The 25,070-nt window shown below is 37.7% G+C and overlaps 1 protein-coding gene across 5 annotated transcripts in view; it reads left to right on the top strand.

The window, feature by feature from the left end:
* Positions 1-25,070, top strand: part of MAP3K15 (mitogen-activated protein kinase kinase kinase 15) — an 87,414-nt gene that overhangs the window by 32,790 nt on the left and 29,554 nt on the right. For all 5 annotated transcript variants that reach the window (XM_040532341.1, XM_040532351.1, XM_040532371.1 and 2 more), the window contains exons 4-10: positions 5,265-5,458; positions 8,061-8,229; positions 9,274-9,380; positions 20,814-20,984; positions 21,929-22,041; positions 24,126-24,285; positions 24,913-25,063. In XM_040532341.1, coding sequence (XP_040388275.1) covers positions 5,265-5,458; positions 8,061-8,229; positions 9,274-9,380; positions 20,814-20,984; positions 21,929-22,041; positions 24,126-24,285; positions 24,913-25,063 — 1,065 coding nt within the window. The remainder of the gene's footprint in view (positions 1-5,264; positions 5,459-8,060; positions 8,230-9,273; positions 9,381-20,813; positions 20,985-21,928; positions 22,042-24,125; positions 24,286-24,912; positions 25,064-25,070) is intronic.

Raw genomic sequence — 25,070 nt, forward strand, 5'->3', positions numbered from 1 at the left:
TTTAAAAAAAAAATCTTCCCCCAAACCAACATAACACACAAAATCCCTGTGGAAGTTATTTTGTTTGATGCAACATTTTGTTGATATCCCTGTTTTTTATTTGGTTTTCTTCTCCTCGGTAGGGTTTTTTTCTCTCCGTCTACAAAATTTTACGGAACGGTGCATTAAGATGTTCAAGATGGAGTGAAGGAATGAATGCAAAAGAAGGTTTTTAAAAGCTGCTGGAGTAGGAGGCAAAATGTACAGTCCTTATCGCAGTAGTTCTAGCATTGATTGCACATAGTTTATGAAATACATACCTTGATCCATTTAGTTTCTTTGAATGTGACACTAAAAATGTAAGCTATATAAGCACTGAAAATAACAGAATTTCCCTCTTTGGAAAAATTATTAAAGCAAGTACAGAAAGAGAGAGAGTTAGTTTTTCTTTAGTTAATAGTATGCCTGAAGAAATTTGAATAACTCTCTTAATTTCTTTTGAGGGAAATATTTAAAGGAAAGTAGGATGGCTATTAAACCAAAAGGTTTATTATTACTTAGGTCTGTGGACCTGAAGAAGTATTTTCAGAGATTAAAATGGATTTCATTTTGTCAAATCCTGAAGCAGCACTTATATAATAAGGAGAGAATGATGCTTTGGCCATGGAGGAGTCATTAGCAAAAATTCTCCTTGATCTAACGGGAACAGGATTATAATTTATCCTTGCCAAAAGGAATTTCTATATTGAAAAATCACTTTTTATTGTGATTGGCAGAAAGTCTCTTCAGAGCTTTGGTAGCTGTATAAATTAGACTCTCTACTTTTTCAAGTTAATGAATGTTTAAGAAAACTAAATAAAAAGATTTTGGCACTTGTACTCATTTTCTCCAATTTAGTAGCCCCAATGGATTGACTGAAGTATGGTTTATATTATATGGATTTAGTAATCTGAAGAAGTAGTATCATAGAGCAGCTTTATATTTTTTTTTATTTTCTGATTATTTTTACAGTATATAAAAGGTTATGTGACTGGTCATCTAAAGATATCTTTCTAAAAATGCCTCTGAGGGAGCAGAAGTATTAAGAGTTTGAAAAGGGCAGAGAATGAAAGATAGGAGTAGGAGCGTCTTAAATGCAGACAATTGTTATTCCTTTTGGGTGGAAAACAGTAAAAAGGCAAAGGGTAACCCAATAAATATTATTTCTAATGTTTCTATCATTAAATATGCCACTGTTACTATTGACATAATGAAAACTAAGGCTTAAAAAATATATTTATGAGTTTTTATGGAAATGTTACTGTCTCAAGGGATACGTATTTGTAGCGACTGGATTATAGTTAACTCAATAGGTAATGAATCTGACACATTCTTGAAAGTAAGACTTTAAAGCATGTTAATGATGACACAGGGAGATGTAAAGACAAATAAAAGAGATAAAGAACTCTTACATTCTTGATGGCAACTTATTGCACTATTTTCTTGTTGTAAATATGGGCTTGCTATAAATATCTATATTCATTTTCTGTTGTTTCTTTCTTTAATAATTTTTCTATTCATGTGTCGTGTATGTTGTTTTGATTCTCATGCTATTTTGTGGTGGTGTTTTCCTCTATGTTGTTTTATTTCAATTTGGAGTAGGTTGCCAACCACAAAGCTTTTCTTCGGGTTCAAGTACCTCCTGAATACCACAGTGGTAATCTGATAGGCAAAGTATGTATCACTTTCAATCTGATTTCTGTTGAATAAATATGCCATCTCATTACTGTGTTTCTAGGCATTTTTATATAAGGATGCTTTTTAAATTATGCTCGGCAGGTTCTTTCTTTCAAAATAAGTGTAATCTTGAAGTACTTGTTACTTGCAAGTTACGTCTTGTGCTTGGAGTGTTTGGTTTATGATAACCTCTCCCACAGTATTTACACAAAAACACCACGTATGTTCAACTTTTGAACAGGAAGTACTTTTATAAAGTTGATATTTCAGAGTCACCTGTATTACAAGATGGATAGGAATGTGATGGCTTAGAAAACTAATGCACAAACCTTAATTCTTAAGACAACAGTGGATTCAACTCCCTGAATACTCAGTGTGACTTCTTTGAGTTGATGCAGTTCATTTTCTGTCATCCTATGTGCTTCTCTTCTAACAGCTTTGTGAGTTAGGGTAAGCACTGCTAACACTCCTTGAGGAAGTGGCGAAAAGTAAAGTGACGTAAACTGGCATGGCTAGAGTGAAATAATTGTGCTATTAGCTGTGCAGGCATAATTCCCTTTCTGAAGATGCAGAGATCTAGTACAATATCTCTGGCACAAAGTGACAGTTTGACCAGAATAACTATAGCAGGACAATTGAAAAACAAAGAAACAACAACAAAAAGCACACAACTGTTTACATTATTAAGGTCAAATGTTCACTTTTAACAGCACTAGTGAAATGTTTAGAGGACTATTTTAAGACAAAAGGCACTCTATATTTGGCCTGTCATGCGTAGGTCCTAAAGCGGCCTTTGTAGGCCTAACTCCTTCAGTAAAGGCATATCTCTGTGCTTAATTCCTGTAGCCATTTTCACCTGAAAAACAGGTCCTTTTCTCAACTTACCAGCAGTTACTTGTTTTTGTTTTTATGTTCCTAAACCTTGGGCTCTTTTTCTGTTGGATTAAAGTGTTGTGATCAAATACAAAAGTTTCACTGCTAGCACACTGGGCATATGTTATGTGCTGGAAGATGAGCTATTGAGAGTTATCGCTTTTTTTCAGTCTTTTTTATTTTTAAATTTAAAAAAAATCTTGAGATAATAAAAACAGCTAATAATCCAGAAATAAACCCACTCAGCATACAGTCTTTATAAATTACAAAAGTCATATAATTATATTAATTATGTAATTCTATGTATAGAATAATTCTATTCTATATTCTATGTAATTCTATATCTATGAATTATAAGCCATAATTCATAAATAATACATATTTGCAGCTGGAATGGCTATAATTGTTCCTTGATACAAACCTGTGCCACTTATTTGCTATCTTAAAAAGCAGTAGTTGGTGTGTGACAGGACAGTAATTTTCACAGCTTTTGGTATCAGAGACCAGCATCCAGAGCAGATGATCTGAAGAAGTAAGGATGATATTTACAGCCAGCTCTAGCCCTTGATAGCTTAAGAAAAGTAGATGAACAGAACTGTTGTTTTTTTTTTTTTTTTTTTTTTTCACATAATGAAGATAAGGAGGAGTATTTTTAGAAAGTTCAGTTCTTCCCTCTATATGAAGAGACTTTAGAATTTATTCCTTATAAATACTGGACAGAAGAAGCTAAAAAATTGGAGATTGGTGCCTATCAGGGCATACAATGGTTGGTTTTCTTGGTGCTATACTGAATGGCATCTCTGTCAGGGGACAGAATATCTTTTCCTTCATGTGCAGCACAAAAAATCGTACCTTGTCACCTGAATGAACTGGGTATGGACTGCCCTTCCCAAACATAGCAAACTAATTTTTGGAGGTACAGCTGTGCCGGCTGCTCTTCAGTCAAGGTCATGTGCCAAAATATGTGCAGGCTTCCTAACTTCTGCACACAAAAATGTGTTTTTAATTGAACAGATTTCATATCCAAAACGAGGCAAAAACCTTGGTCAAACAGATGAGATGCAAATATAACAAATATGGTGTTTCATACATACAATTAATATTTTCTGAAAATTGTTTTTCTTTTTCAGGATATAACTGCAGCTCTCTTTACATCACAAGATCCATCATACTTTCATTTTTTTTTTAATTTTATTTTTCTGTTTTTCCCCATTGCAGGAAGATCTAATTCATTATTACAGGCTTAAAAACATAATTTATAGACAAGCAGCTTTTGTATGGTGCTGAACTTAGTGTTTATTTGAATAAACCTCAGGCTAAATTGTTTTAATATACTGGTTGCTTGGGTCACAAGTTTCCCAAGTTTTTTAATATGAAGTAAAGATAACATTGCAACAGATAATGATGTTGTTGCAACAGAGATACTGTACCACGAGGTTAGTGGAGAAGCCTTGTACCTCCATCTTTATCTGTTAGAAATCACTTAAAATTCAAAATCCTTACAGACTCAGATCAGTAACAGGATGTCCCTGATGCAGGTTTTTTCCTGTCTGTATTTTCAGTAAGTGCACACCTTTATTTGTTATTATTTCCTGTGAAAAGCTTATTTCTCTTATCCAGTGTATTAATGCATATAAAAACACGCCATCCTCATATCTGTTCTTTCAGGTATCTCAGCGTTCTCCCAGTGTTCACAGTAACTTTAAATGGCTGCTGCTTTACTGCAGGTTTCGATGACATGAAAAATAAAAAGTATGATGTTGCAGGAGGCATTTAATGCCTTGGTATCCCCAAGGTGACAGCAGAAGGACATTCAGTGGTAGCTGATTTCATTAGCTGTATCACACTGACTTCAGGGTTCATGCTTAGTTACTCTGAATGCATTGTTTGGCTGGCTTTTTACTTTTCTATTAAACAGCAGAGAATTGTTTTAGCTCAAAATAGGATACTGGTGCTTAGAGTAGTTGTGAAATACTTCTTAGTTGTCTTTTTTGGGTCTTGCTCAGGAGTTGAAAAATCTGAATGTGTTGTATTTGAGGTCTGAAGGACATTTCCCATTTTCTCTCTCATTTCAGCACCTTGATCATATTTACGCTATTTGTAGCCTCTTAAGGTTTTTTTTTTCCTTCAGAATTTTGGGTTAAAAGTCTTAGATATGTTATGAGACATTTCATGATGGGTTTATTTTTGTTGTTGTTGTTTTTGTTGTTATTATTTGGTGTTAATACCAGCTTGAAGCAAATGTTTTGTAAGCTTTTCTGGATTAAGCATCTCCATAAAGTCCTTAAAATGCCTGTGTTTCTGGATTTCTCTTGTGGTTTATGGTGAGCTCTGCATCATATCCTTCCTAGCACAGAGTAAGCCTAGAGGATGCAAGTACATCTTCCCTGACCTGAAAAATGTGGGACCAGAAGGTTAGCTTGTCCTGCCAGGCCCTCTTGGGGTTCATGCATCACATCAAAAAATTGAACAGCTTTATTGTATTGTTCAGATCCAGACCCTTTTTCATTACTCCTGTTAATATTTGTAACTCTTCCACAGAAAATTCCTTTAATTTAATGCTTGCAAATCCTGTGTTAAACAGTGCACCGTGCCTAATCTAGCTGTTTTTTTTCTGACAGTAAAAGAATTCTTTATATACAGAAACATATTTCCACTTTTCTTTGTTTTCTAAACTAGATTTGTTTTTCTTTTAGGCTTCCAGTGGCAATTACTATTTTATTCCGTACATTGTCACACCATGTGCTGACTACTTTTGCTGTGAAAGTGATGCCCAGCGAAGAGCTTCTGAGTATATGCAACCCAGCTGGGACAATATCCTCGGGCCGCTTTGTGTCCCGCTGGTGGACAGGTTTATCAGCCTTCTCAAGGATGTTCATGTTACATCATGGTAATTTTGTAACACACAAACTTCCAGAACCTTTGATATTCTCTTTTTAATGTAATGGAGAGATGCAGAATCTCTAGTAGCATTGATTTTTTGCTGCAGTTAATACAGTGTTAAAGAGGCTTCTAACTTTACTGCTTTCTGTATCAATGTCCTGCAGCTGTTGCAGTTAACTAGCCATGTTATGTTAGAAAGTGATTTATGGTTACTTTCTAAAATATCAGTAAGCAAGGTCAGTCCACAGGTAAGGCAAAGTGTCAATATGAATTGCAGGGCATGAGGTTGTAATAGAAGATAAGATCACAGCCTCTTCATAGAACTCAAAGCCAAAGACCATTTTTTTTTCCTGTCACCAAATAAGTATATATGTAAGGCAGCGACAAAATGTAACCCTTCTATGTTTTGTTGTTTATTTGTTTTAATATTAGCCTTCTGATATCACATAATAAATGAGGTACTGTTAAGCCACTTATACAAGGGATTGTTGGAGTTCTGAGTACTGGGGCTGGAGATGAAAGTGTCTCTCTCTGGATTGCTTTCCATGTACTCTGCAGTCTGTTTTTGTTTATTTTTCTGGAAAAAAATGGGAGAGACTGAGCTTCTTGGTTGTCTTTTCCCCAGTGTCTGAAGCATAAGGTAGCACTGAGGGCTGTCAGATTTCTTTCTCTTTCCCCATTGCCTTCTTTTGTGCTTTGTGCTCTCCCAGTCCCACTGTTAGGATCTATAGATGTCCCAGCCCACACTCACCTTGCCCTTCTACCTCCATCCACACCAGTTTCTGCTGTTCTCTGTGAATGGGATATTGCTGGCCTGAGGAAACACAGGCTCCCTCCTTCTCCAATGCAGTGCTAGAGGGAAGGCTACAGGGAGGCAACACAGGCCCACTTTGAGAAGAGGGACAAGAGGAGAGGCAGAAACTCACTACAGCTGGTCAGCTGTGCTAGGCGATGCAGGACTCAGGAAATTTGTAGCACAACCAGCTTAGTAGTTGGTCCTGGTAATAATTAATTTTGGTACCATTTAGCATTTGTGTCATTATGAAATGGTGCTCTGGGAAAGAACTATCCAAAGCTACCTGTATATTTTGTCTGACATTTATGACCAAGGCTGTGAGTGATTTCTGTTTGATAATTGTGTTGAAAGCCCTGCAGTAAAGCCATTTTTTTCTCTTCCATTTTCAGGCTAAAGTGCCTGAAAAAGGCTTTTGTACTGGTGCAGAATTAGACGCTATTGTGGTAGAGCTCTATGAAGAAGAAGAAGTAGCTAGATGACCCCACATTTCTTCTAAAAGCTTGAATAAATTCGAATAGGTTATGTGTTAAATCTTCCTTGAGAGTGAGACTTCCATTCCTAAGTCATTTGGATACTTTTGAAAAACAATTTCAAAAAACACCATCTCCTTTTGGTTTGGTTAACAAAAGGACTAATTATCATTAGCCTGGGAGAAAGCAGTGCTGGATAGAAACTTGACATTGGTAATATGTGGTAAATTAGGCCTAACCTCCACTTGACAGTAGGACAACTATTAAAAGCTTTCCAGTAGTACCTACTGTGACCTTGCTGTCTTGCATTATAAAAATCATATGCATTCAATGTAAGACATAATGTTTTGGAGCACTTACTTTTCTTTGCTGTGTGTAGGGCTTAGTGTTTAGCAAAGCTGAATATTAGCGATACTCATTTGTAAACAAAAAAGGCACTGTGTGCACTTGAGGATGTCAGGCACCATCTGCTGACTTCCCAGATATTGACTCCATAATCTGCTCCAGATAATGTTAGCTCTAAGTAGCCTGTCAAGGTAGTTTATAACTGCCATATTGATAATATAGATATAAATTTGTATTCTATAAAATATCTGGTGTCGCACTGTGCACTGACATTAGTATAACTAAAGTGTAAAACACCTACTGGGGGATTTAATGTTATGTGTTATATTCATATTAATACACGTTATGCATTATATTCATCAAACAGACTACAATGAAATAAGCTTTTGGTAGGTTGTTTTTGTTTTGGTTTCTTTGTCTGAAATTTTCTTTCCTCCTTTGGTTATAAAATCCCTTATCTCCTCTTTATATCACAGTAGTTTTTTGTCTCTGTGTCACTTTATTATTCCAATTGTTGCCTTCTTAAGGATAGAGATACAAAGTGCCACATTTGTCATGGTCAGTAATGGGCCAAAATATGTCACAGTTTTACTGTGGTAATAAAATTATCTCAAAATCCTGGTATTGATATATATAGTCCCATAGGCTGAGGTGAAGCAAGGTGGAACGTGTGTAATGATTTAATGAAAAATGTCAACTTAGACGAAACATTTGATGTAGACTTCATTCTGAGGAAATGGTACTTTTAATTAGAAATTATAGCTTTTATTATAAATGCAACCATGTTTCATGGTTTCCCTCCCCTGCTCAGGGAAGTGGTAGAGTCCCCATCCTTGGAGACATTGGACATGGCACTAAGGGACATGGTTTAGTGATGGGACTTGGTAGGTCAGGTTGGTGGTTGGCTTTGACCATCTTAAAGGTCTTTTCCAACTCTAACGGTTCTATGATTCATAAGAAATAAGTCTTCTTCCCAAATGTCTCTTTCACTTTTTTAGTGCCTATTATAAAGAAACACTGCTAAATGATATAAGAAAAGCTAGAGAGAAGTATCAAGGAGATGAACTTGCTAAGGAGCTGGCCAGAATTAAGCTTCGAATGGATAATACTGAAGTGCTGACTTCTGATATTGTCATAAACCTGCTTCTTTCTTACCGAGATATACAGGTATGTTTCTAAAGACTAAGAAAGATGATTCTACCATGGGATTTTGGGTATTGTTGCACACCTCATCATTTGTTAAACAGTGATTCAAAGCTGACACTGCATTTCTGCATTAACAGTTTGATTTGACTATTAGGCTATTTACGGGGCCTTAGACTCATTTGTTTTACCTATGAACAAGAGACACTGATTAGATGACTTCCGGAGGTCTCCTCCTTTGTTTTCTGTCATTTTTAATCTCCTTAAAGAAAAAAAAAAGGCGAGATGTTTGCTTTTCTGTTCCCTCCCCTTTTTCCTCTGCCCCAAGGTCAAATAATTTCAGAAACCAAGAAAAGACATTTGTTTTGACCGCTGTTTTGGCCAGAGGTGCCCAAGTTGAGAATTATCATTCAAAGAAATCTTAATTTCTTTTTAAAATGTAAGTGCACCTTTTCTTGATTTTTGTTTTTAAATAAGTTCTACTTCTGCTAAAACACAGCTAATCTGTGTACTGATATCACTTTTAAAACATACTTCAAACCATTCAACAGCAATGTTTTCTATCAGAAGCTAAGTTGGTTATTTGGTAAGTATAAATAAGTTGTGAGAGCTGTGGGTGACCATATTGCCCTTTGTTACCTAACTTTCCTTTCTGAGATGTGTATTTTCATGCAGCCTTTTATCCAACTTCATTTGGATCATCTCTGGTGAGCGTTTTCTTTCTTTTGAAAGGTCTCTTTGAGAAATGTATTCATCTTCAAATACATAATGAACGAACAGATAAAGTAGTGTGAGGCCATCTATGATCTCAGTAAACTGGCCTCTTCAGCAATGTATATGTGACATTGAATGGAAGAAAAGGCGTGGGCTGACATGGATAGAAAAGTCCCTGTTTTATTTTTTACGTGTTTTGTAGCTGTCACTGACTTTTTTAGGAACAGTCCACCTGAGATACTCTCTAGTCATGATGTGTTAGTTTAGTGATGTTTTCCTCTGATGGAGGTATTCTTCAGCTCCTTTTTTTCTTTCATTTTTATTTATTTATTTATTTATTTGAATTCCTGCTAGGACTATGATGCTATGGTGAAGCTGGTAGAAACACTTGAAATGCTTCCTACCTGTGATCTGGCTGATCAACACAACATTAAATTTCATTATGCTTTTGCATTGAATCGGTAAGGATTATTTTTTGAGGATGTTTCATTATATTGCTGTTGTTCCACATGAGTTTATATTTCAACGTATAGTTCAGACAATAACATCTGTTCCAAAGGCCACCAGAGTAATAGTGAAAGACTCCACTGATACCAGCGGGTTCTTGGCCAGGCTGAGACTGTTTATTCTGAGTCACTGATTATTCTGAACATCTTGAAAAGTTTAGCATAATAGAGTTATTGGTGAGTTAACAAAGTCATAGTTAGCAAGTACTTCTTGGTCTGTGAATACATGTTCATGATGCAGCTTCCTTGAAAGATTGAAAGGCAATCTGGACCTACAGGCTCTCTACTGATTTAGCTCTCCTAGATTACGAAGCACAACAATATATTATTGAACTCTTCTAGATAGCTACAGATTTCTGTAGTGGCTATGTATAATATTTGCTTCATTTCTAAAGAATTCATATGAAGATTGTACCAGAAAGTAGATGTTATACAAACGAGATTAGATGTAATAATGAAAGTAACTGCTTAGATGTAATTTGCATGTTGTTAAAAGTTGTGACCTGCAATCAAACTTAAAGGAGAGGAAAAAAAAAAAAAAGGCAACATCAGGATGGGATTAAGACACCAAAGGGATTAAGAATTTAGTTACAGATCTAGAAAAACAGTTGTTGATGGGGAATCCCCACCAGACTTTTTTTTTCTTGTGGCATTTTTTTCGGAAGTTGTAATAAGTCTGGTACCATTTGCCAGTTTCATCAAACTAAGGAGTAAATACAGAAACATTGCTCAGAAAAATACCAGATATTGCTTCTTCATTTCCATGCCAAGAAACAGTTTTCATACAGCATTTTATATAATGTGTTCACTACAAAAAGAAGTTCATTCGCATGCAACTATATGCAAGGTCACACAAATGAACAAAGAACGCAGTATATGCCAGTTGAAAAGTTCATAGAAGGAAGTGATTTTTGAAAAGGATCTTGTGGTTTGTTAACAGACTGAGCATCTGAATGTGATGCACTAGCAAGTAGTCTTAAGTGATCTTTGAAGAATGCAGTAGTAATACAGAGTATTTAGAGCATACAGCATAGGTGGGACTGATGCTGTGCATAATTCTAATGTCCATGCTTTTATGACAACTAGCTATAGAGATTTCTTTGAAGGCTGCAGTAAAACCTACTTAAAATGCTTTTGTATATAAAAAGAAAGAGAAAACAGTTCTGAAATGTGAATTGATTACAATGGGAAGTATGTCTGTGATATGAAATTCATCAGATACCTGACAATGCCCAAATTTCTCAAAGAAAAGGATAACTTGACCCATGTTTGGAATCCTAACCCAAACTTGAATGATGACAAAGCCTTTTTAATAAGGAGAAGGACAAATTATTAATATTTAGTTCTTAATATCAAATATATGAGTATAATTCTTACATATAACTCAAGTTACATAGTTGTGTTTTTTTGTTTGTGTGTTTTTGTTTTTTTGTTTTGTTTTGTTTTTGATTTTGTGTTGTTGTTTGTTTTAAGACTGGAAGCAAACACTGGTTGTCTTGATTCTCCTCCACTCCTGATATCATGTACTATTAAATCTTAGCTGATTAACCTTTTTCTGAGTCTGTTAACTTCTTTTCCTGAAGTATATCTTTCAGAAAATTTAGATCTGAATACACGAAGATGGAATTTTGCAGTTTATCACATCTAATGAAAGATACTTTTCTCATTTGGCTGCCTAAAAATAAGAGAAAATGGACTTCTGGTATAAATTTTTTATGTACAACATAAGAGTATTTTAAAGTAGGAACCAGTGTTTTGCTGCTTCTTATGATGATATATACTTTAAACCGTGTTGTAATTTGCTTCCTGGCTGTACAGTTATCATTTTATGGTATGATTTTCCACCTTTTTCCCTCCAACCCCTAAAAACTGCAGGCTTGATCTCTGAAAGCTTCTGAAATTCAAGTTTCCTTAAGATATCATGCTGCTTTCTTGAGAAGTGGTTTCAACAAAAAGGACTTGTCCCTAATTTTTTTTTTTTTTTTTGAAGAAAGTTTTTCCAACTTTCCATTATTTTGGGAATTTGACTCAAGATGTTAGGGTCAGGATCATGCCTTGTCCTTAGGAAAATATCCTGATTTGATCAGACTACAGTTTTTAAAACTTCATCATTTACATGTTCATATTAATACTGGTACATTTCCTTGCCCTCTTTGTCTTCAAAGTCTTTGTATTAAATTCTTTACATTAAATCTTCTGTGTTGTTTCAGCATTGCCAACAGAGCCCTTGTTTAAGACAAGACAAAATGGATTTGCTTACACACCTGCTTTTTGCATCGGCAGATTTCATTAAATTCATCATTAGCCTGAACCAGCATGACTCCACTTCTGTTATGGGAACAATTTAAACATTGCTACAGAACTTTTTTTTTCAGAAATGAATGACCGATTTTCCACTAGTAAGATTGCAGAATTTCCCTTCTACGGAAGTTTTTGCCTTCTTGGAACAAAGTGCAGGACCAAAGTCTAGAGTTTAGGACTTGAACATTTTCAGAACAAGTCCACTTAAGTTAAAAAAAAGTCCCCCAGGGTATTGCTCTTAGCATCTTCTTTGGGATTTTTGAACCACTTATTTTTTTAAGAATAATTTTCTTGAAGTTTTATTAGAATCTGTTTATAAAAATACAGAACAATGTTTTCATTTAAGATTCTATTAATGTTAGTGTACAGAGCAGTCGAGATGTTGCTTAGTATCGCTAATAGAGCGCACCAGAGACAAAATACATCAAAAGCAAAACAATTAGTAGTTGCAAGAACATCAAAGCCTGCTGAAGTTAATGTTTGCTTAATTTTATTATGAAAGTGTGCCGGAACTGTGAGCATAAACAACAGAGAAAGTTGTTCATTTATTTCCTCTTGGCATCTGTAACTGAGTTTTGTTGGCAATTAATTGCACTCTGTGTTTTCAAGACAGTGCTGTTCAAGTGCTGTAGAGAGCTAGCGATGTGGCAGACAAGTGGTAAGGGATCACTTCTGAGGGCCATGGGCAGTTGCTGGTACATTCAGCAGACACAAGCTCAATCTGAACCACAGCTGTGTGCAGTTCTGGATCTAAGTTAACAAACCGTGTTAAGGGAAGAGACAGGGTGTATGACTTCAGACTGGGCACCGTTCCAGCCTAGCTGCATGTCTTCTGGTTCAGAGACAGCCTGGGTCGGACCCAGCTTGGATCGTGAGCGAAGCAAGCCTGGGCCTGCCTGCAGAGTACTCTGCAGGACAGTACAGCACTTAGTATTGTTGTATATTATAGAGAAGCAGACATCTGCATATACGTTTCCAGTACCCTGATTCACATAGCATGTTATTAAGCACAGCCTCTCTTCCAGATCAATATCTTCTTCCCAGATTTCCGTCTTGGAGCACTGAGAGCACCTTAAATTTATCATCTCTAGTGTCTAATAATAACCTTGAGGCTAGTAATGGACATTTGCAATGATGGGATTGTGCACGTTTCCAAGCTTTTTTCCAGGTCACCCTCCTGACTGCTTGTTTAGAAGCTCTAGAGAGCAAAAAGTCATTCCTCTAAAGTTTTTTAAGCTAATTAATTTTGACTCCACACAGAAGTAGAGAGTGCTCTCTTTAATGCAGATGTGCATTCGTGTAAAACATTGTTCTTTTTGCCTCCCAACTAAGATTTAGTTCTGACTATATCTTACCTTAGGCATAGGATGGGACATATCTTCAAGTTTAAGTTCAGCCCAAATGTGCAACATGAATGTTTTCAATATTTGTATTCACACCTTTGGGATGAAGTAAGATGCTGTGTCACTGAGGGCTGTCTGTGGCTGTTTCAGATGTAGATGGCTCTTTGCTTCACTCCATGAGTGTACCTTGCCTGGGAGGCAACCGTAATGTAAGGAGTAGGTGAGGTGTGTGAGCTGCTGTGAAAGGATGTTCTCATATTCCAAGATCCTTGAAAGCTAAGAAATTTCTGAATTGTTTCCATTTTAATTTCTCTGTTTTAAATATGTGTCTAGTTGAAGGCTGTCTGATTTTTCCATTTAGAGCTTTGCCTGGTGCATGTAGCTGGAGGTCAGCTGGTCAGTATTTCAATATTTTGTGATGTTCTGCTTATCAAAGATGTGCCTGTACTGTATGATAAATGCATTTTTATTATACATCACAGTTCTCCACCCCACACATGAAATATCATTAAGTTCCTTGTGGGTCCTTTCATTTTTGTTGTTGCAATAGCTGAGTTATTCATCACCACATCATGGAGAAATAGAACAAAAGTGTTACTTCACAGACGTGTAAGTAACACAAAAATGCATGAAGTTCTCTAAGTAAACATTCTCAGCTTGGAGGTGTCTACAAGGAGCTTTTTCAAGTTTTTTCAAGCTTTTTCAAGCATGATGGAAGCTTTCACCCTCATTTTGATGTTTTAGAAAATCTGAATGGGTGAATGTTTCCAGATACTCTTGCAATAAGTAATTTGCCTGGAAATCTAGTGCAATGACTATCTTAATTCATGAAAAGAAGGTAGGAGTACCACCTGCATATATGGCATGATGTTAAAACTGGTTCTCCAATATTATGGCTGTTTTCTGCTCCCCTTCCTCCACCGCTTTCCCCCCCCCCTCTTTTTAACAAGCATCTTCTCAAGGGAAATGAGCATGTAAAGTAATTTGATTTACCTTCTTATGTTGCATGCATATATTTATGCCTTTTGTATTTCAATGTTTTAAAGTATCATGTGAATTAGTTATAAGCAACAGTTACATTTTTGCTTGAGGTTTTTTTTTTTGGGGGGTGCAAATGATGAAAAAAGATTTTAAAGGTATTTTTATTGTTATTTTAATTATTTTTTGAAAAGCCTACTATTGTTTTCCACCATTCTTTCATAGAAAGCACATAATGTGACAACATGTTCTAAAGAAAGGTTATAGAATACCTTCTCCTATTTAATCATTTTAGAGTTAAGTGAACTGTTTCTTGTTCTGTACTTCATATTGCCTCAAATTATCTAAAAAGCATTGAGCAAGTCATGTGAGCAGAACAAATCATGATCAATGGAACAGGAAAGCTTTGCAATCCGTTTCTATGAATTTTACTTGTTTGTAATCAGGTTAGGAGAGTAATGAAAAAGGATGCTAGTTTGTTCTTCATAGTTTTATTTCCTGCTGCTGTAGTGTGTGTGTGTATATATATATAGTAGACGAAGTACAGATGTTTATAGTTAATTCAAATGCTAAGATGGATGTCAACTGGATGTTTGCTTAGGATCTACTTCAGTAATTTAGTTCTGCATAGCAAAGTTTTTGCAGTATACTTATGTTTGAATGAATACCTTTCAGTTACCCTTATTTAACGAAACTGGAGTTACCAGATGTTACACAGTTTCAAAGTCTGGAAGCTTGCAAAGAGGCAAAGGTTATGTCAAATTTTGTTCAAAACAGAGTAGATTCTGGCTACTTTCAGACCAGGCCAGGCATGAAGCCAAAGCTATGAAGACTTCGGTCTCTTTCCAAGGCAGTTCTGTCCTCACTTATTAAAGATGAGGGCATCTGCAGTCACTGTTATTTAACTCGGCATGCTGTGTTTTAACAATACGCACACACAAAAAGCAATTACCAAGTGAAGGGATTAACAGAGTGCAAGTAGAAAATCACTAGTAATTGTGAGTAATGGTAGCTATAGGAAATTATTCTTATTGAAATGCACTGGGTTATTTGAAATGTAATTCTGTTTTCTGATGACTCAGATTAGAAAAATCACATCATGGGGTTCCTCATTTTATATAAGAGGCTTGCATGAAACATCTGAAGTGTACATGAGCAAAAAAAATGCAATTTTTTCATTGTCACGGCTATCTGAAGACCTGCAAATTTAGTTCCAATCTCAAAGCTTAATTTGGGGTCTTGTTTCCTCATTCACTTTTGTGAATATCAAATGTTCTTCAATCAAATTGCATCCTCAGTGAAATGTCTTAACTCGCAAATTAATTATAATTATCTTTTAAAGTAAAGGTTATGTGCAATAACTCTAATAAAATTAGTTATTGCAAGTCTCAAAAATTATGAATTTTTGGATTTTTTTTTTGCCGTACCTTTCTATACAGTTATTAGCAGTTCAGATTATCTGCTATGCAGTCACCGTGACATCTGTAACTAACTCAATGTTCTTATTTTTGTGCAAGAAAACGAAAAATTCACATTTTAATATCAATTGCATATTATTGTAAGCAAAGGTGTTGTATAGGATAATAAATGCCCACACTGTTGTCTAGAAAGACCAGTTATTTTTTGAATGGTTGCATTTATACTAACACGATGTTGTCTCATTCACATTCTCTCTGCTATGTGACAGTGAGATCAGGTGTTTTAATGGCAATACATGCCATAAACTAGCAGCTTCAAGGCTGAAATCACAAGATAATCAATATCTATATAGGAGTGCAGTGGAAAAAACAGGTTACTATTTTTGAATGTAACGCTGTGTGGGAAGGGTTTTCAGAAACATGTTTCTGTTTTGTTTGTTCTCTTGTACATAGCTCTTCAAGAAATCTGCTTGCTTAAACTAATAAGAGAAGGTAAATCAATACGTAAAAATGACATATAAAGGAAATTAAAGTTGCATTCTGTTGAACAAATTATTTTTCACTGATATAAGGTCTTTTGTAGTATGTAGTCTCCAGCTAGACAGATGGAAACAAGCCATACAGGAGAAGATGTGAACAAAAAGGTGAAGAAGAAGAAAAAAAGATTCTATCACCTCGTACTTGCAATACAAGCTAATTCTTGTCCTAGTGAAATTCCTTCTGTTCCTGTTAACTTCATTGGACAAAGACTTTGTTCACTGAGCGTAGTTCTGGCTCCAAAGCTTTAACACTGGTACAACCAGCCTATGAAACATGAACAAGTTTTGTTTTAGGGATATTTAAAATAAGGACTCATTGTAATGACTGCAATGGAGAAAGGATTCAGAGAAGATAATGGATTTGAGGGAGATGAAGGAAGTGTGAAGCTATAAAATGAAAAAGAAGGTGAAAAAAGAGTTTGCTTGTTGCTGAAAGGCAGCGTTGTTCCAGGTAAGAGACTGATGTCAATACGATTTTTGAGATGTTTGCGAGTGAGGGGAGAGAAACAGCATTTGGACGGCCATAATCTCTCAGGGTGTATTTCTTTCTAGCTTAGATTCCCATCTGACAGTGGTCAGTAGCAGATATCTAGGGAAGAGTATGGAGACAGAAAATGTATAGTGATAAAATCTCCCAAAATACTCCCACTGCATCCACCAACTTGTGGCTCAGTGACTTCCTGAGACAGCGGCAGTAAATTTTCTGTTTATCGTGTAAATTTGGGAAGGGAAAAGGAGGATAGATTTATATAAAGATGCAGTTTTCTGCAAATTATGAATGATTGCTGGTTTTGTAACCTTTCTCCATTAGTACAAACACAGAGAAAACTTGAACACACTAAAGCAAACCCCAACAAATTACTTTTGAGCTTCCAGCAGGAGAGGCCTAGAGAATCGTGCAGGTAAGGAATGGGGACAGGACTGATTTCCAGAGGGCGTGTTTCTGGTGCTGTTAGCAGTTCACGAGTTTTTAATTTGAAACTTAGTGTCTCAGTAGCCTTAATTATCAATAGCTAAGAAAGATGCTGTGTGTACAATATAAGGAGAGAGCATGAGCACACCCCTGGGCACCCTTAGGACTTCACTGCATGTATATGCAAAGTTGTTTAAGTTGTGTCATATCCCAGAAATGAAGAGGCTAACAAATTGTATGCTGAACACTGCCAATGAAAAACAACTATTTCAAATTAGTACTTAGTCTCTGAAGTGACTGGTGTGTGTCATACCATGAGGAACATATATACTTCAGTGTAAGCTGGCCTGTAACCAAGGAGTTGGGGGCTGCGGTCAGTCCCTGACGCTTCGTCTCTGCTGCTCCTCCTCGGTCCCTCTCTGCCCCTGCTCCACGTGGGGTCCCTCCCACGGGATGCCGTCCTGCCCGAACTGATCCTGCGGGTGCTGCCCACAGGCAGCAGCTCTTCAAGACCTGCTCCCACATGGCTCCGTACCACGGGGTCCATCCATCCCCCAGGAGCAAACTGCTCCAGCACGGGTCCCCCACGGGCGGCAGCTCCCCCCAGAGCCCCTGCTCCTGCGTGGGCTCCTCTCCACGGGCTGCAGCTCCGGCCCGGGGCCTGCTCCTGCGGGGGCTCTCCATGGGCCGCAGCCTCCTCCAGGCCACATCCACCTGCTCCACCGGGGGCTCCTCCACGGGGGGGCTGCAGCGTGGAGATCTGCTCCGTGTGGGACCCATGGGCTGCAGGGGGACAGCCTGCTCCACCAGGGGCCTCTCCCTGCACAGGCCGCAGGGGAACTGCTGCTGTGTGCCTGGAGCGCCTCCTGCCCTCCTGCTGCTCTGACCTGGGGGGCTGCAGGGCTGTTTTTCTCACGTTTTCTCACTCCTCTCTCCCAGCTGATGTTGCACAGTAGTTTTTTTTCCCCTTCCTTAAATCTGCTCTCCCAGAGGCACAACCAACATTGCTTATTGGCTCGGCTCTGGGCAGAGGCAGGTCCCTTTGGAGCAGGCTGAAACTGGCCCTTATTTATCATGAAGCAGCTGCTGGACTCTTCTCACAGAGGCCGCTCCTGCAGCCCCCTGCTAACTAAACCTTGCCATGTAAACCCAATACAAAGATTCAGCTTTTTAGAAAAATCTATTGTTGGGAGATGGTCCTGCTCTGAGCAGGAGATTCTATTAGATGACCTTCAGAAGTCCCTTCCAACCTGCAATTTTGTGATTCACTCTGCCACAATTCTACGTGGGGACTGAGGAGGCTGGGGAAGCTTATCTAAACGATATTGGGCAAATAAAATAGATGCCAGTGCTACAGCCTTGAGAATATATGGTAATTTCTTTTACTGCATTGATAGCATTACAGGCCTGTTTTCAAGACACATTAAAGCAAGTTATAAACTGTCAGACGTGCAGATCCTAAAGTGTGCGGTATGAAATAACAGGCAAAAATTTTTCTTGGTCATGCGTAACAGGTACTGTATGTTATAAAACAGTATATTTTCATGTTGACATATAGAAGTTGCTTGTAGCCTAAATTATGTGACCTTTCTTATTTTTATTTTATTGTATTTATTTATTATTTTATTTTTTCTTTGTTAGTCCTCTCTTTTGGGGATTGCTTTATAGGTTTATAACTGTTCCTAAATCTGTAGATTTTTGTAATTGGGTTTCTATTGCCCAAGAGTCATCAAATTATGCTGCAGTGAAAAATACCATTTATATAAAAGTGTATAAACTGATTTTTGTTTAATAATATCCTGTGTTATTGTATACTTGTTTAAAATAAATGAAATTTAGCACTGAACAATATATTTTTAATGAAGATTTGCTTTTTACCTTATATGAACCAAATAAGTCACAGCATTCCTTACTATGAGATAGACGCCTTTAATTTTGAGGTCTCTAACACACTGTTTCTTTATGTCTTGGTCTCGTGAAATGCTCCTCGTATTTTTTTTTCAGTGTGTGCAGGTTCATCCTTTGATGTCCAAAAGAGTTAATATGTGCACTGTCCTATTTTAATCAATCTTGCTTTATGCATTGTTTTTTGTTGTTGTTGTTTGTTTTGTTTTGTTTTTTAAAGTTGTTTCAACCAATATAAAACATATCTTAATTTTGTTAATTTAACCTGATTTCACACAGGACAGAGTTGAGTCCATTTGTCTTGTCTTGGAAGCAGTCATTTTTTTCATATGAAAATGCTGTAAGTTAGGTGCTCGGGCATTTCTTGCTTTTTCATCAAAAGCTTGAGCACATGACATTCTCTGATTGTTATGCATGTGCTTATTGGGAGCTGTTGGACTTATGTTTTAGGGCCCAATTTTATTCTAAGCTTTGTTTACCCAGTTTTCTCTTTATTCATCTTAACAACAATGATACCTGGCTCAGATACTGTGGTTAGTTCAGAAGAGGTTTGTATAAAGCTTGTGACCAGTGCTATGGATTTTACCCCCACACTTTTAAATTTCATTTAATTTCCTGTAAAACTAAAAGAAGATACCAAGTTTCTCCTTGTGTGCTCATTAGAGAAGACCAGTATTAGTTTCAGAACAACAGTCAATCTGAAGAAAATAATGCTCCAAAAATATGCAAGTACTTGATGTGAAAGTTTACTCTATGCCACTGACACTAAAGGCAGGATAAAGCCTGCACAGGTAGCTACAAATCTCTTTAATCTTATTACATGTTCTCCATCACCTAACGTGCACAGCAGCCTGTTTTTGTTGTTGTTGTTTTCCTGCAGATGTGTGGTTATTGGTTTTGTTGCATCAGGTGGTTACCTAAGAAACTGAGACATTTTGCAGTACATATTAATCCTTTCAGGGTCTGCAAATACTAGATTCACCAGAAACTCTTATCTCCTACTGATACTGCTGACAAAGTAATCACAGTACTTGTAAGCCTGTTCCTGAATACCTAGGTAGGGATCAGGAAATTTTAAACAGTTCTGAAAGGGGGTCGGTAAATATTTTAAATCTCTTGAGTGATTAAAAAATGTCTTGGAGAGGCTATTAAGCTCTAAAGCTGTGTTTGCTTTACTCTTGCAAATAAACATTTTTGTTTGTTCTAAGTGACATTTTGCAATAAATAGTGAATTCTAAACTTAAAGACCAACAGGGTAAAGCGAGGTAGAAATTCTCATGTTCTGCTTAATAATAATAAGGAACTGAAATGATATTTAATCACTGTTTTTTTTCTTATTGATGCAATTGATATATATTTGACCAAATACAAGCTTTATGACAGCTGTTTTTCCCCCAATTTTTCTCCAAACTGAAAAATTTTAATTAAGAGATAAATACAAATCAGTTTTGTCCTTTTATTTTTCTTGTAGTTCTAAGTCCCCATATTGATCTCTATCACTCTTTTGTCTGAAGTAGAATTGACCTGGCTTCTTCTGTACTCAGTCAGTATTGTCCAATACTGGTTTTGGATCCTCTGGATTCAATAATACAAATCCTGGTCATAGCTGAATGAGCTAGCAGCCAGACTGCTGCAAATCATCAGCATTTTCAGAAACAATCACTTAAACAAGCATTGTTTCTCACTGGAATATCAGCAGTCTGCCCACTTACACAGGGAAGAATCAAGTGAGATGACAGACTTTTTTTCATAGAGGAATTCTGAGCTTAAATCAGTTCTTAGGTGAGCTAGAAGTAGAGTCCCATGAGAAAAGAATACATTTGTTTTTATCAACGAACCAACACTCATACATCAGTGTAAATAAAGTAAAATTTGTATATAGCAATGATGGATGGGCTTATAAGATAGACAGGGATAATATTATTGCGCCATCTTGGAGTTGCTGTTTCAGATCTGAACTCATTTATTTTATTCTTTGTATTTGATTTCAGAAGAAATAATGCGGGTGACAGGGAGAAGGCACTGCAAGTCATGCTTCAAGTCCTGCAGACATGTGATCACCCTGCTCCAGATATGTTTTGCTTATGTGGGAGGATCTACAAGGATATGTTTCTTGATTCTGACTGTAAAGATACCAATAGTCGAGATCATGCCATTGAATGGTAACAGAAAAAAATATATATATTTGTTTAAAAACTTCTTCAGACTCTTATGGTTATGAAAAGCAAAGCTGTATGAATTAGAAGTTCAAATGTTCTTCATTTCCTTGTTTTTAATAGCCCAATTTGAGTAAATGATTTACCAAGCACCAGATATTTGGATACATTTCCTTGCTTCTCTTTATAGACCATCATGAATATAGAGTGATACACCCACCTTTTTTGTTTTCCACCTTGGAGCCCTAGGAAATGCAAAGAACTACTATATATAAGGAACAATATTGATGAACTTTGAATTTTCTTAAGACATGCTCTCACTATCATACTGATTATGTATGTATGTTTATATAATCATACAAACTACTGATGAGTACAAAAAATTGAGCAATGTGGGTATGTATTGTAACTGTAAAAATATGTCTGTCTCTGTTTCTCTCAATTTTTTCCCTTAATCACCTCAACGTGATTAGTGCAATGTGGATGGGCAGTAGTGAATTTACAGACTTCAGATCGATCTCTTGATGCTACATCACCTAGTGGCATGTATTCAGCCTTTGTCAGTTGTATCTCAGTTACCTCTAGTGAATGTAAAGCTTTAAAACAAAGGACTAGGAGCCTTTATGTAAAACTTGCATTAACACTTTTTTTTTTTTGCTTTTCTTATATGAATAATAAAATTATGTTCTACTGCATTTAAGAGTTTTGCAGTAACCAGTTTAAGTTTTATTGTCACAAAATTACAGGAGGTGGCAGATAATATTAAGCAAGTTTTTCTTTCTCACTTGACAAAGAGCTACTTTGTTCTGACTGCTCTTTGTAAAGTGTCATAGATACTAACTAGCCATAAAGTCCTTCCAGTAAATTAATAGCTTAAAAGAGATATCAAAACTTTGCAGTATTTCTGTTCTATTATGCAGTGAGTTGTGAGCTCTGACTTTTCTCTGCAGGTATCGGAAAGGATTTGAACTCCAGTCAACTCTGTATTCTGGAATTAACCTTGCAGTTTTGCTACTTGTTGCAGGACAACAATTTGAAAGCTCGATGGAACTGAGAAAAATAGGTAGGCATGCAAACACACTGCCACAGGCATGTTTTCTGACCCTCTCCCTATGAAGAAAACAAAATGTTTACAGAGATGGGTTGCATAGGTAGAAATGTGGTTCAGACTTTTTAGTGGCAGGTCCTGAGTGGCAGCCTAAAACACAGGGATCTCGAAGGACCATATTTTTCCTTGTTGCCTTGGAGCAGCTTTCTAGTGACTAAGCCCACCTGAAGGGCTCCAGAGATGGGAGGGGAACAAGGAATGACAGACCAGCACCATCTGTAAACTGCCTCTCCAGCACCTCAGAGATTATCCCATTGCAGGGCCAACAGGGGACAAAGAGAGGAAGTAGCACAGTGTGGTCCAGCTCTCCTCAGGGATGCCAGGGAAGAATCCATGGGGTATCTGGTGTCCCTGAACTGAGAGATCCAATGGAAGTGTCGCACGGAAAGATCCACTGGGACGTTGACTAGTTGTTAGTAACTAGCTGACAATAACCATGTGCATGCTATCTTAAACCCACTACTATAGGTTTAGAAAGGCACCATATGATAGAAACAAATATATAGTTCTTCCTAGAAAAATAATAATTGAAAATTATATTTGGTACAGATCCTGTCTGAAATGCATACGTGAGTCTCAAAGGTGAAGAATGCAAAGGTGGCTTTTTTCCCATTTCCCATTCCCATGTCCTTTCTCTGGGGTTGCACATGCATAAGCCTCTAGCCATTGATCTCTTTCTGCAGATGTAGGCCTTGAGGACAGACTTGCACAGCTTACACTAAGAATCAGGAGGCAGATAGCTGTGGTGCTTCTACCTAGTTGGGCAGCTGAACTCCCACCACAGCCTCTCTCACTCCCCCTCCTCAAAACGAAAGGGGGAGAAAATGTGACAAAAAGGGCTCGAAGTTTGAGATATGGACAAGGAGATCACAATTATCATGGTGGGCAAAACAGATTCAGCATACAGATATTAGTGTAATTTATTACCTATTACTAACTAGCTAGAGCACTAAAAAACTGAAAGCAAACTAAAACCAACTTCACCTCCATCCACCCTCTTCTACGTCCTTCCCCTGAGCGGTGCAGGGGAACGGGGAATGGGGGCTGCGGTCAGTCCCTGACGCTTCATCTCCGCCGCTCCTTCACGGTCACTCTCTGCCCCTGCTCCACGTGGGGTCCCTCCCACGGGATGCCGTCCTTCCCAAACTGAGCCTGTGGGGGCTGCCCACGGGGTCCATCCATCCCCCAGGAGCAAACTGCTCCAGCACGGGTCCCCCACGGGCGGCAGCTCCCCCCAGAGCCCCTGCTCCTGCGTGGGCTCCTCTCCACGGGCTGCAGCTCCGGCCCGGGGCCTGCTCCTGCGGGGGCTCTCCATGGGCCGCAGCCTCCTCCAGGCCACATCCACCTGCTCCACCGGGGGCTCCTCCACGGGGGGGCTGCAGCGTGGAGATCTGCTCCGTGTGGGGCCCATGGGCTGCAGGGGGACAGCCTGCTCCACCAGGGGCCTCTCCCTGCACAGGCCGCAGGGGAACTTCTGCTGTGTGCCTGGAGCGCCTCCTGCCCTCCTGCTGCACTGACCTGGGGGGCTGCAGGGCTGCTTTTCACTCCTCACTCTCCCAGCTGCTCTTGCGCCATGGTATTTTTTTTTTCTTTTAGCTTTCTTAAATCTGCTCTCCCAGAGGCACAACCAACATCACATATTGGCTGGGCTCTGGGCAGAGGCAGGTACCTTTTGGAGCTAGCTGAAGCTGGCTCTGATCTGACATGGGGCAGCTGCTGGACTCTTCTCACAGAGGCCACCCCTGCAGAACCCCTGCTACCAAAACCTTGCCACATAAACCCAATACAACAGCACAACAGATATTTTGGCACCATGTGTGGTGGGAATTCTGGCTGTTTGAGCCATATTGGGGATGTTATTTTCAGGCCTAGCATCTGTATTGAGCAATATTAAGTGGTGGACCCTTGTACCTCTTTATCACTAATGCTGAATCACTAATCACTATTTTTATCACTATTGCTGAAGTCTTATTAGACTTTTACTGAAAAATTTATCAGTATTTTACTGATAGAAGAATGTTTCAATTGAAATTTTACAGGTGTACGATTAAACAGTTTACTGGGAAGAAAAGGAAGCCTAGAAAAAATGAACAATTACTGGGACGTGGGACAGTTCTTCAGTGTGAGCATGCTGGCTAATGATGTTAGTAAAGCAGTACAAGCAGCAGAGAAACTTTTTAAGCTGAAACCTCCAGTATGGTACGTAGTAGAAGACTGTAGTGCAAGTACCCAACTCTGGGAAATACACAAAGTAAAACTGTTTTGTAGACACTTGGATAACTTAACTGGATTTTTCCATCTTGGATTTTTTGTGACTCTCACTTCATACTCTGTTCTTTTATTCTGGGAAAGAAAGTATGAGGAAGGGAAATTGTAAGAAATTAACTTACCTATCATTGTTGGCTTTAGATCCCATTCAAGTGTGTTTTATAGGAAAGAACTTAGAAATTAGTGATGATTCCTTGTTAAACAATTCTTTTCAATTTAGATAGCTGTTGTTCTGTCCTCCGCCATCTTCTAGCTCATAATATCTTGTCTAACCACCATGTAACTACTCATGTAACTGTACCTTTTTGCAATAAGATGTTGTTCGTGAATGTCCAAGTGAGTTTATGCCTCAAGTTTTAGACTAAATTAGCTATTCTTCCAGAAATATGTAAAAATCAGCACAAACATTTCCATCATGGTAGCTTTTAGAGTACATTTAATTTTGCTTTGGATTATATTTGAAGTTACTTTTTTCGTTGTGTAAGCCAGTTAAGTGTTTTTAGAATCTAGCTGAATTCTGTTTTCTCTCTGTTAACTCACTAATTCAATACATTCTAGGTACTTGAAATCATTAGTTCAGAATCTGATGTTAATTCAGCGTTTCAAGAAACTCACCATAGAACATTCTCCTAGACAAGAAAGATTGACTTTCTGGCTAGATATAATTTTCGAGGCAACGAAAGAAACAACTAATGGACTGAGATTTCCAGTAAGAT

The sequence above is a fragment of the Cygnus olor genome, chromosome 1, assembly GCF_009769625.2.
Source record: "Cygnus olor isolate bCygOlo1 chromosome 1, bCygOlo1.pri.v2, whole genome shotgun sequence".
NCBI classification, from domain to species: domain Eukaryota; kingdom Metazoa; phylum Chordata; class Aves; order Anseriformes; family Anatidae; genus Cygnus; species Cygnus olor.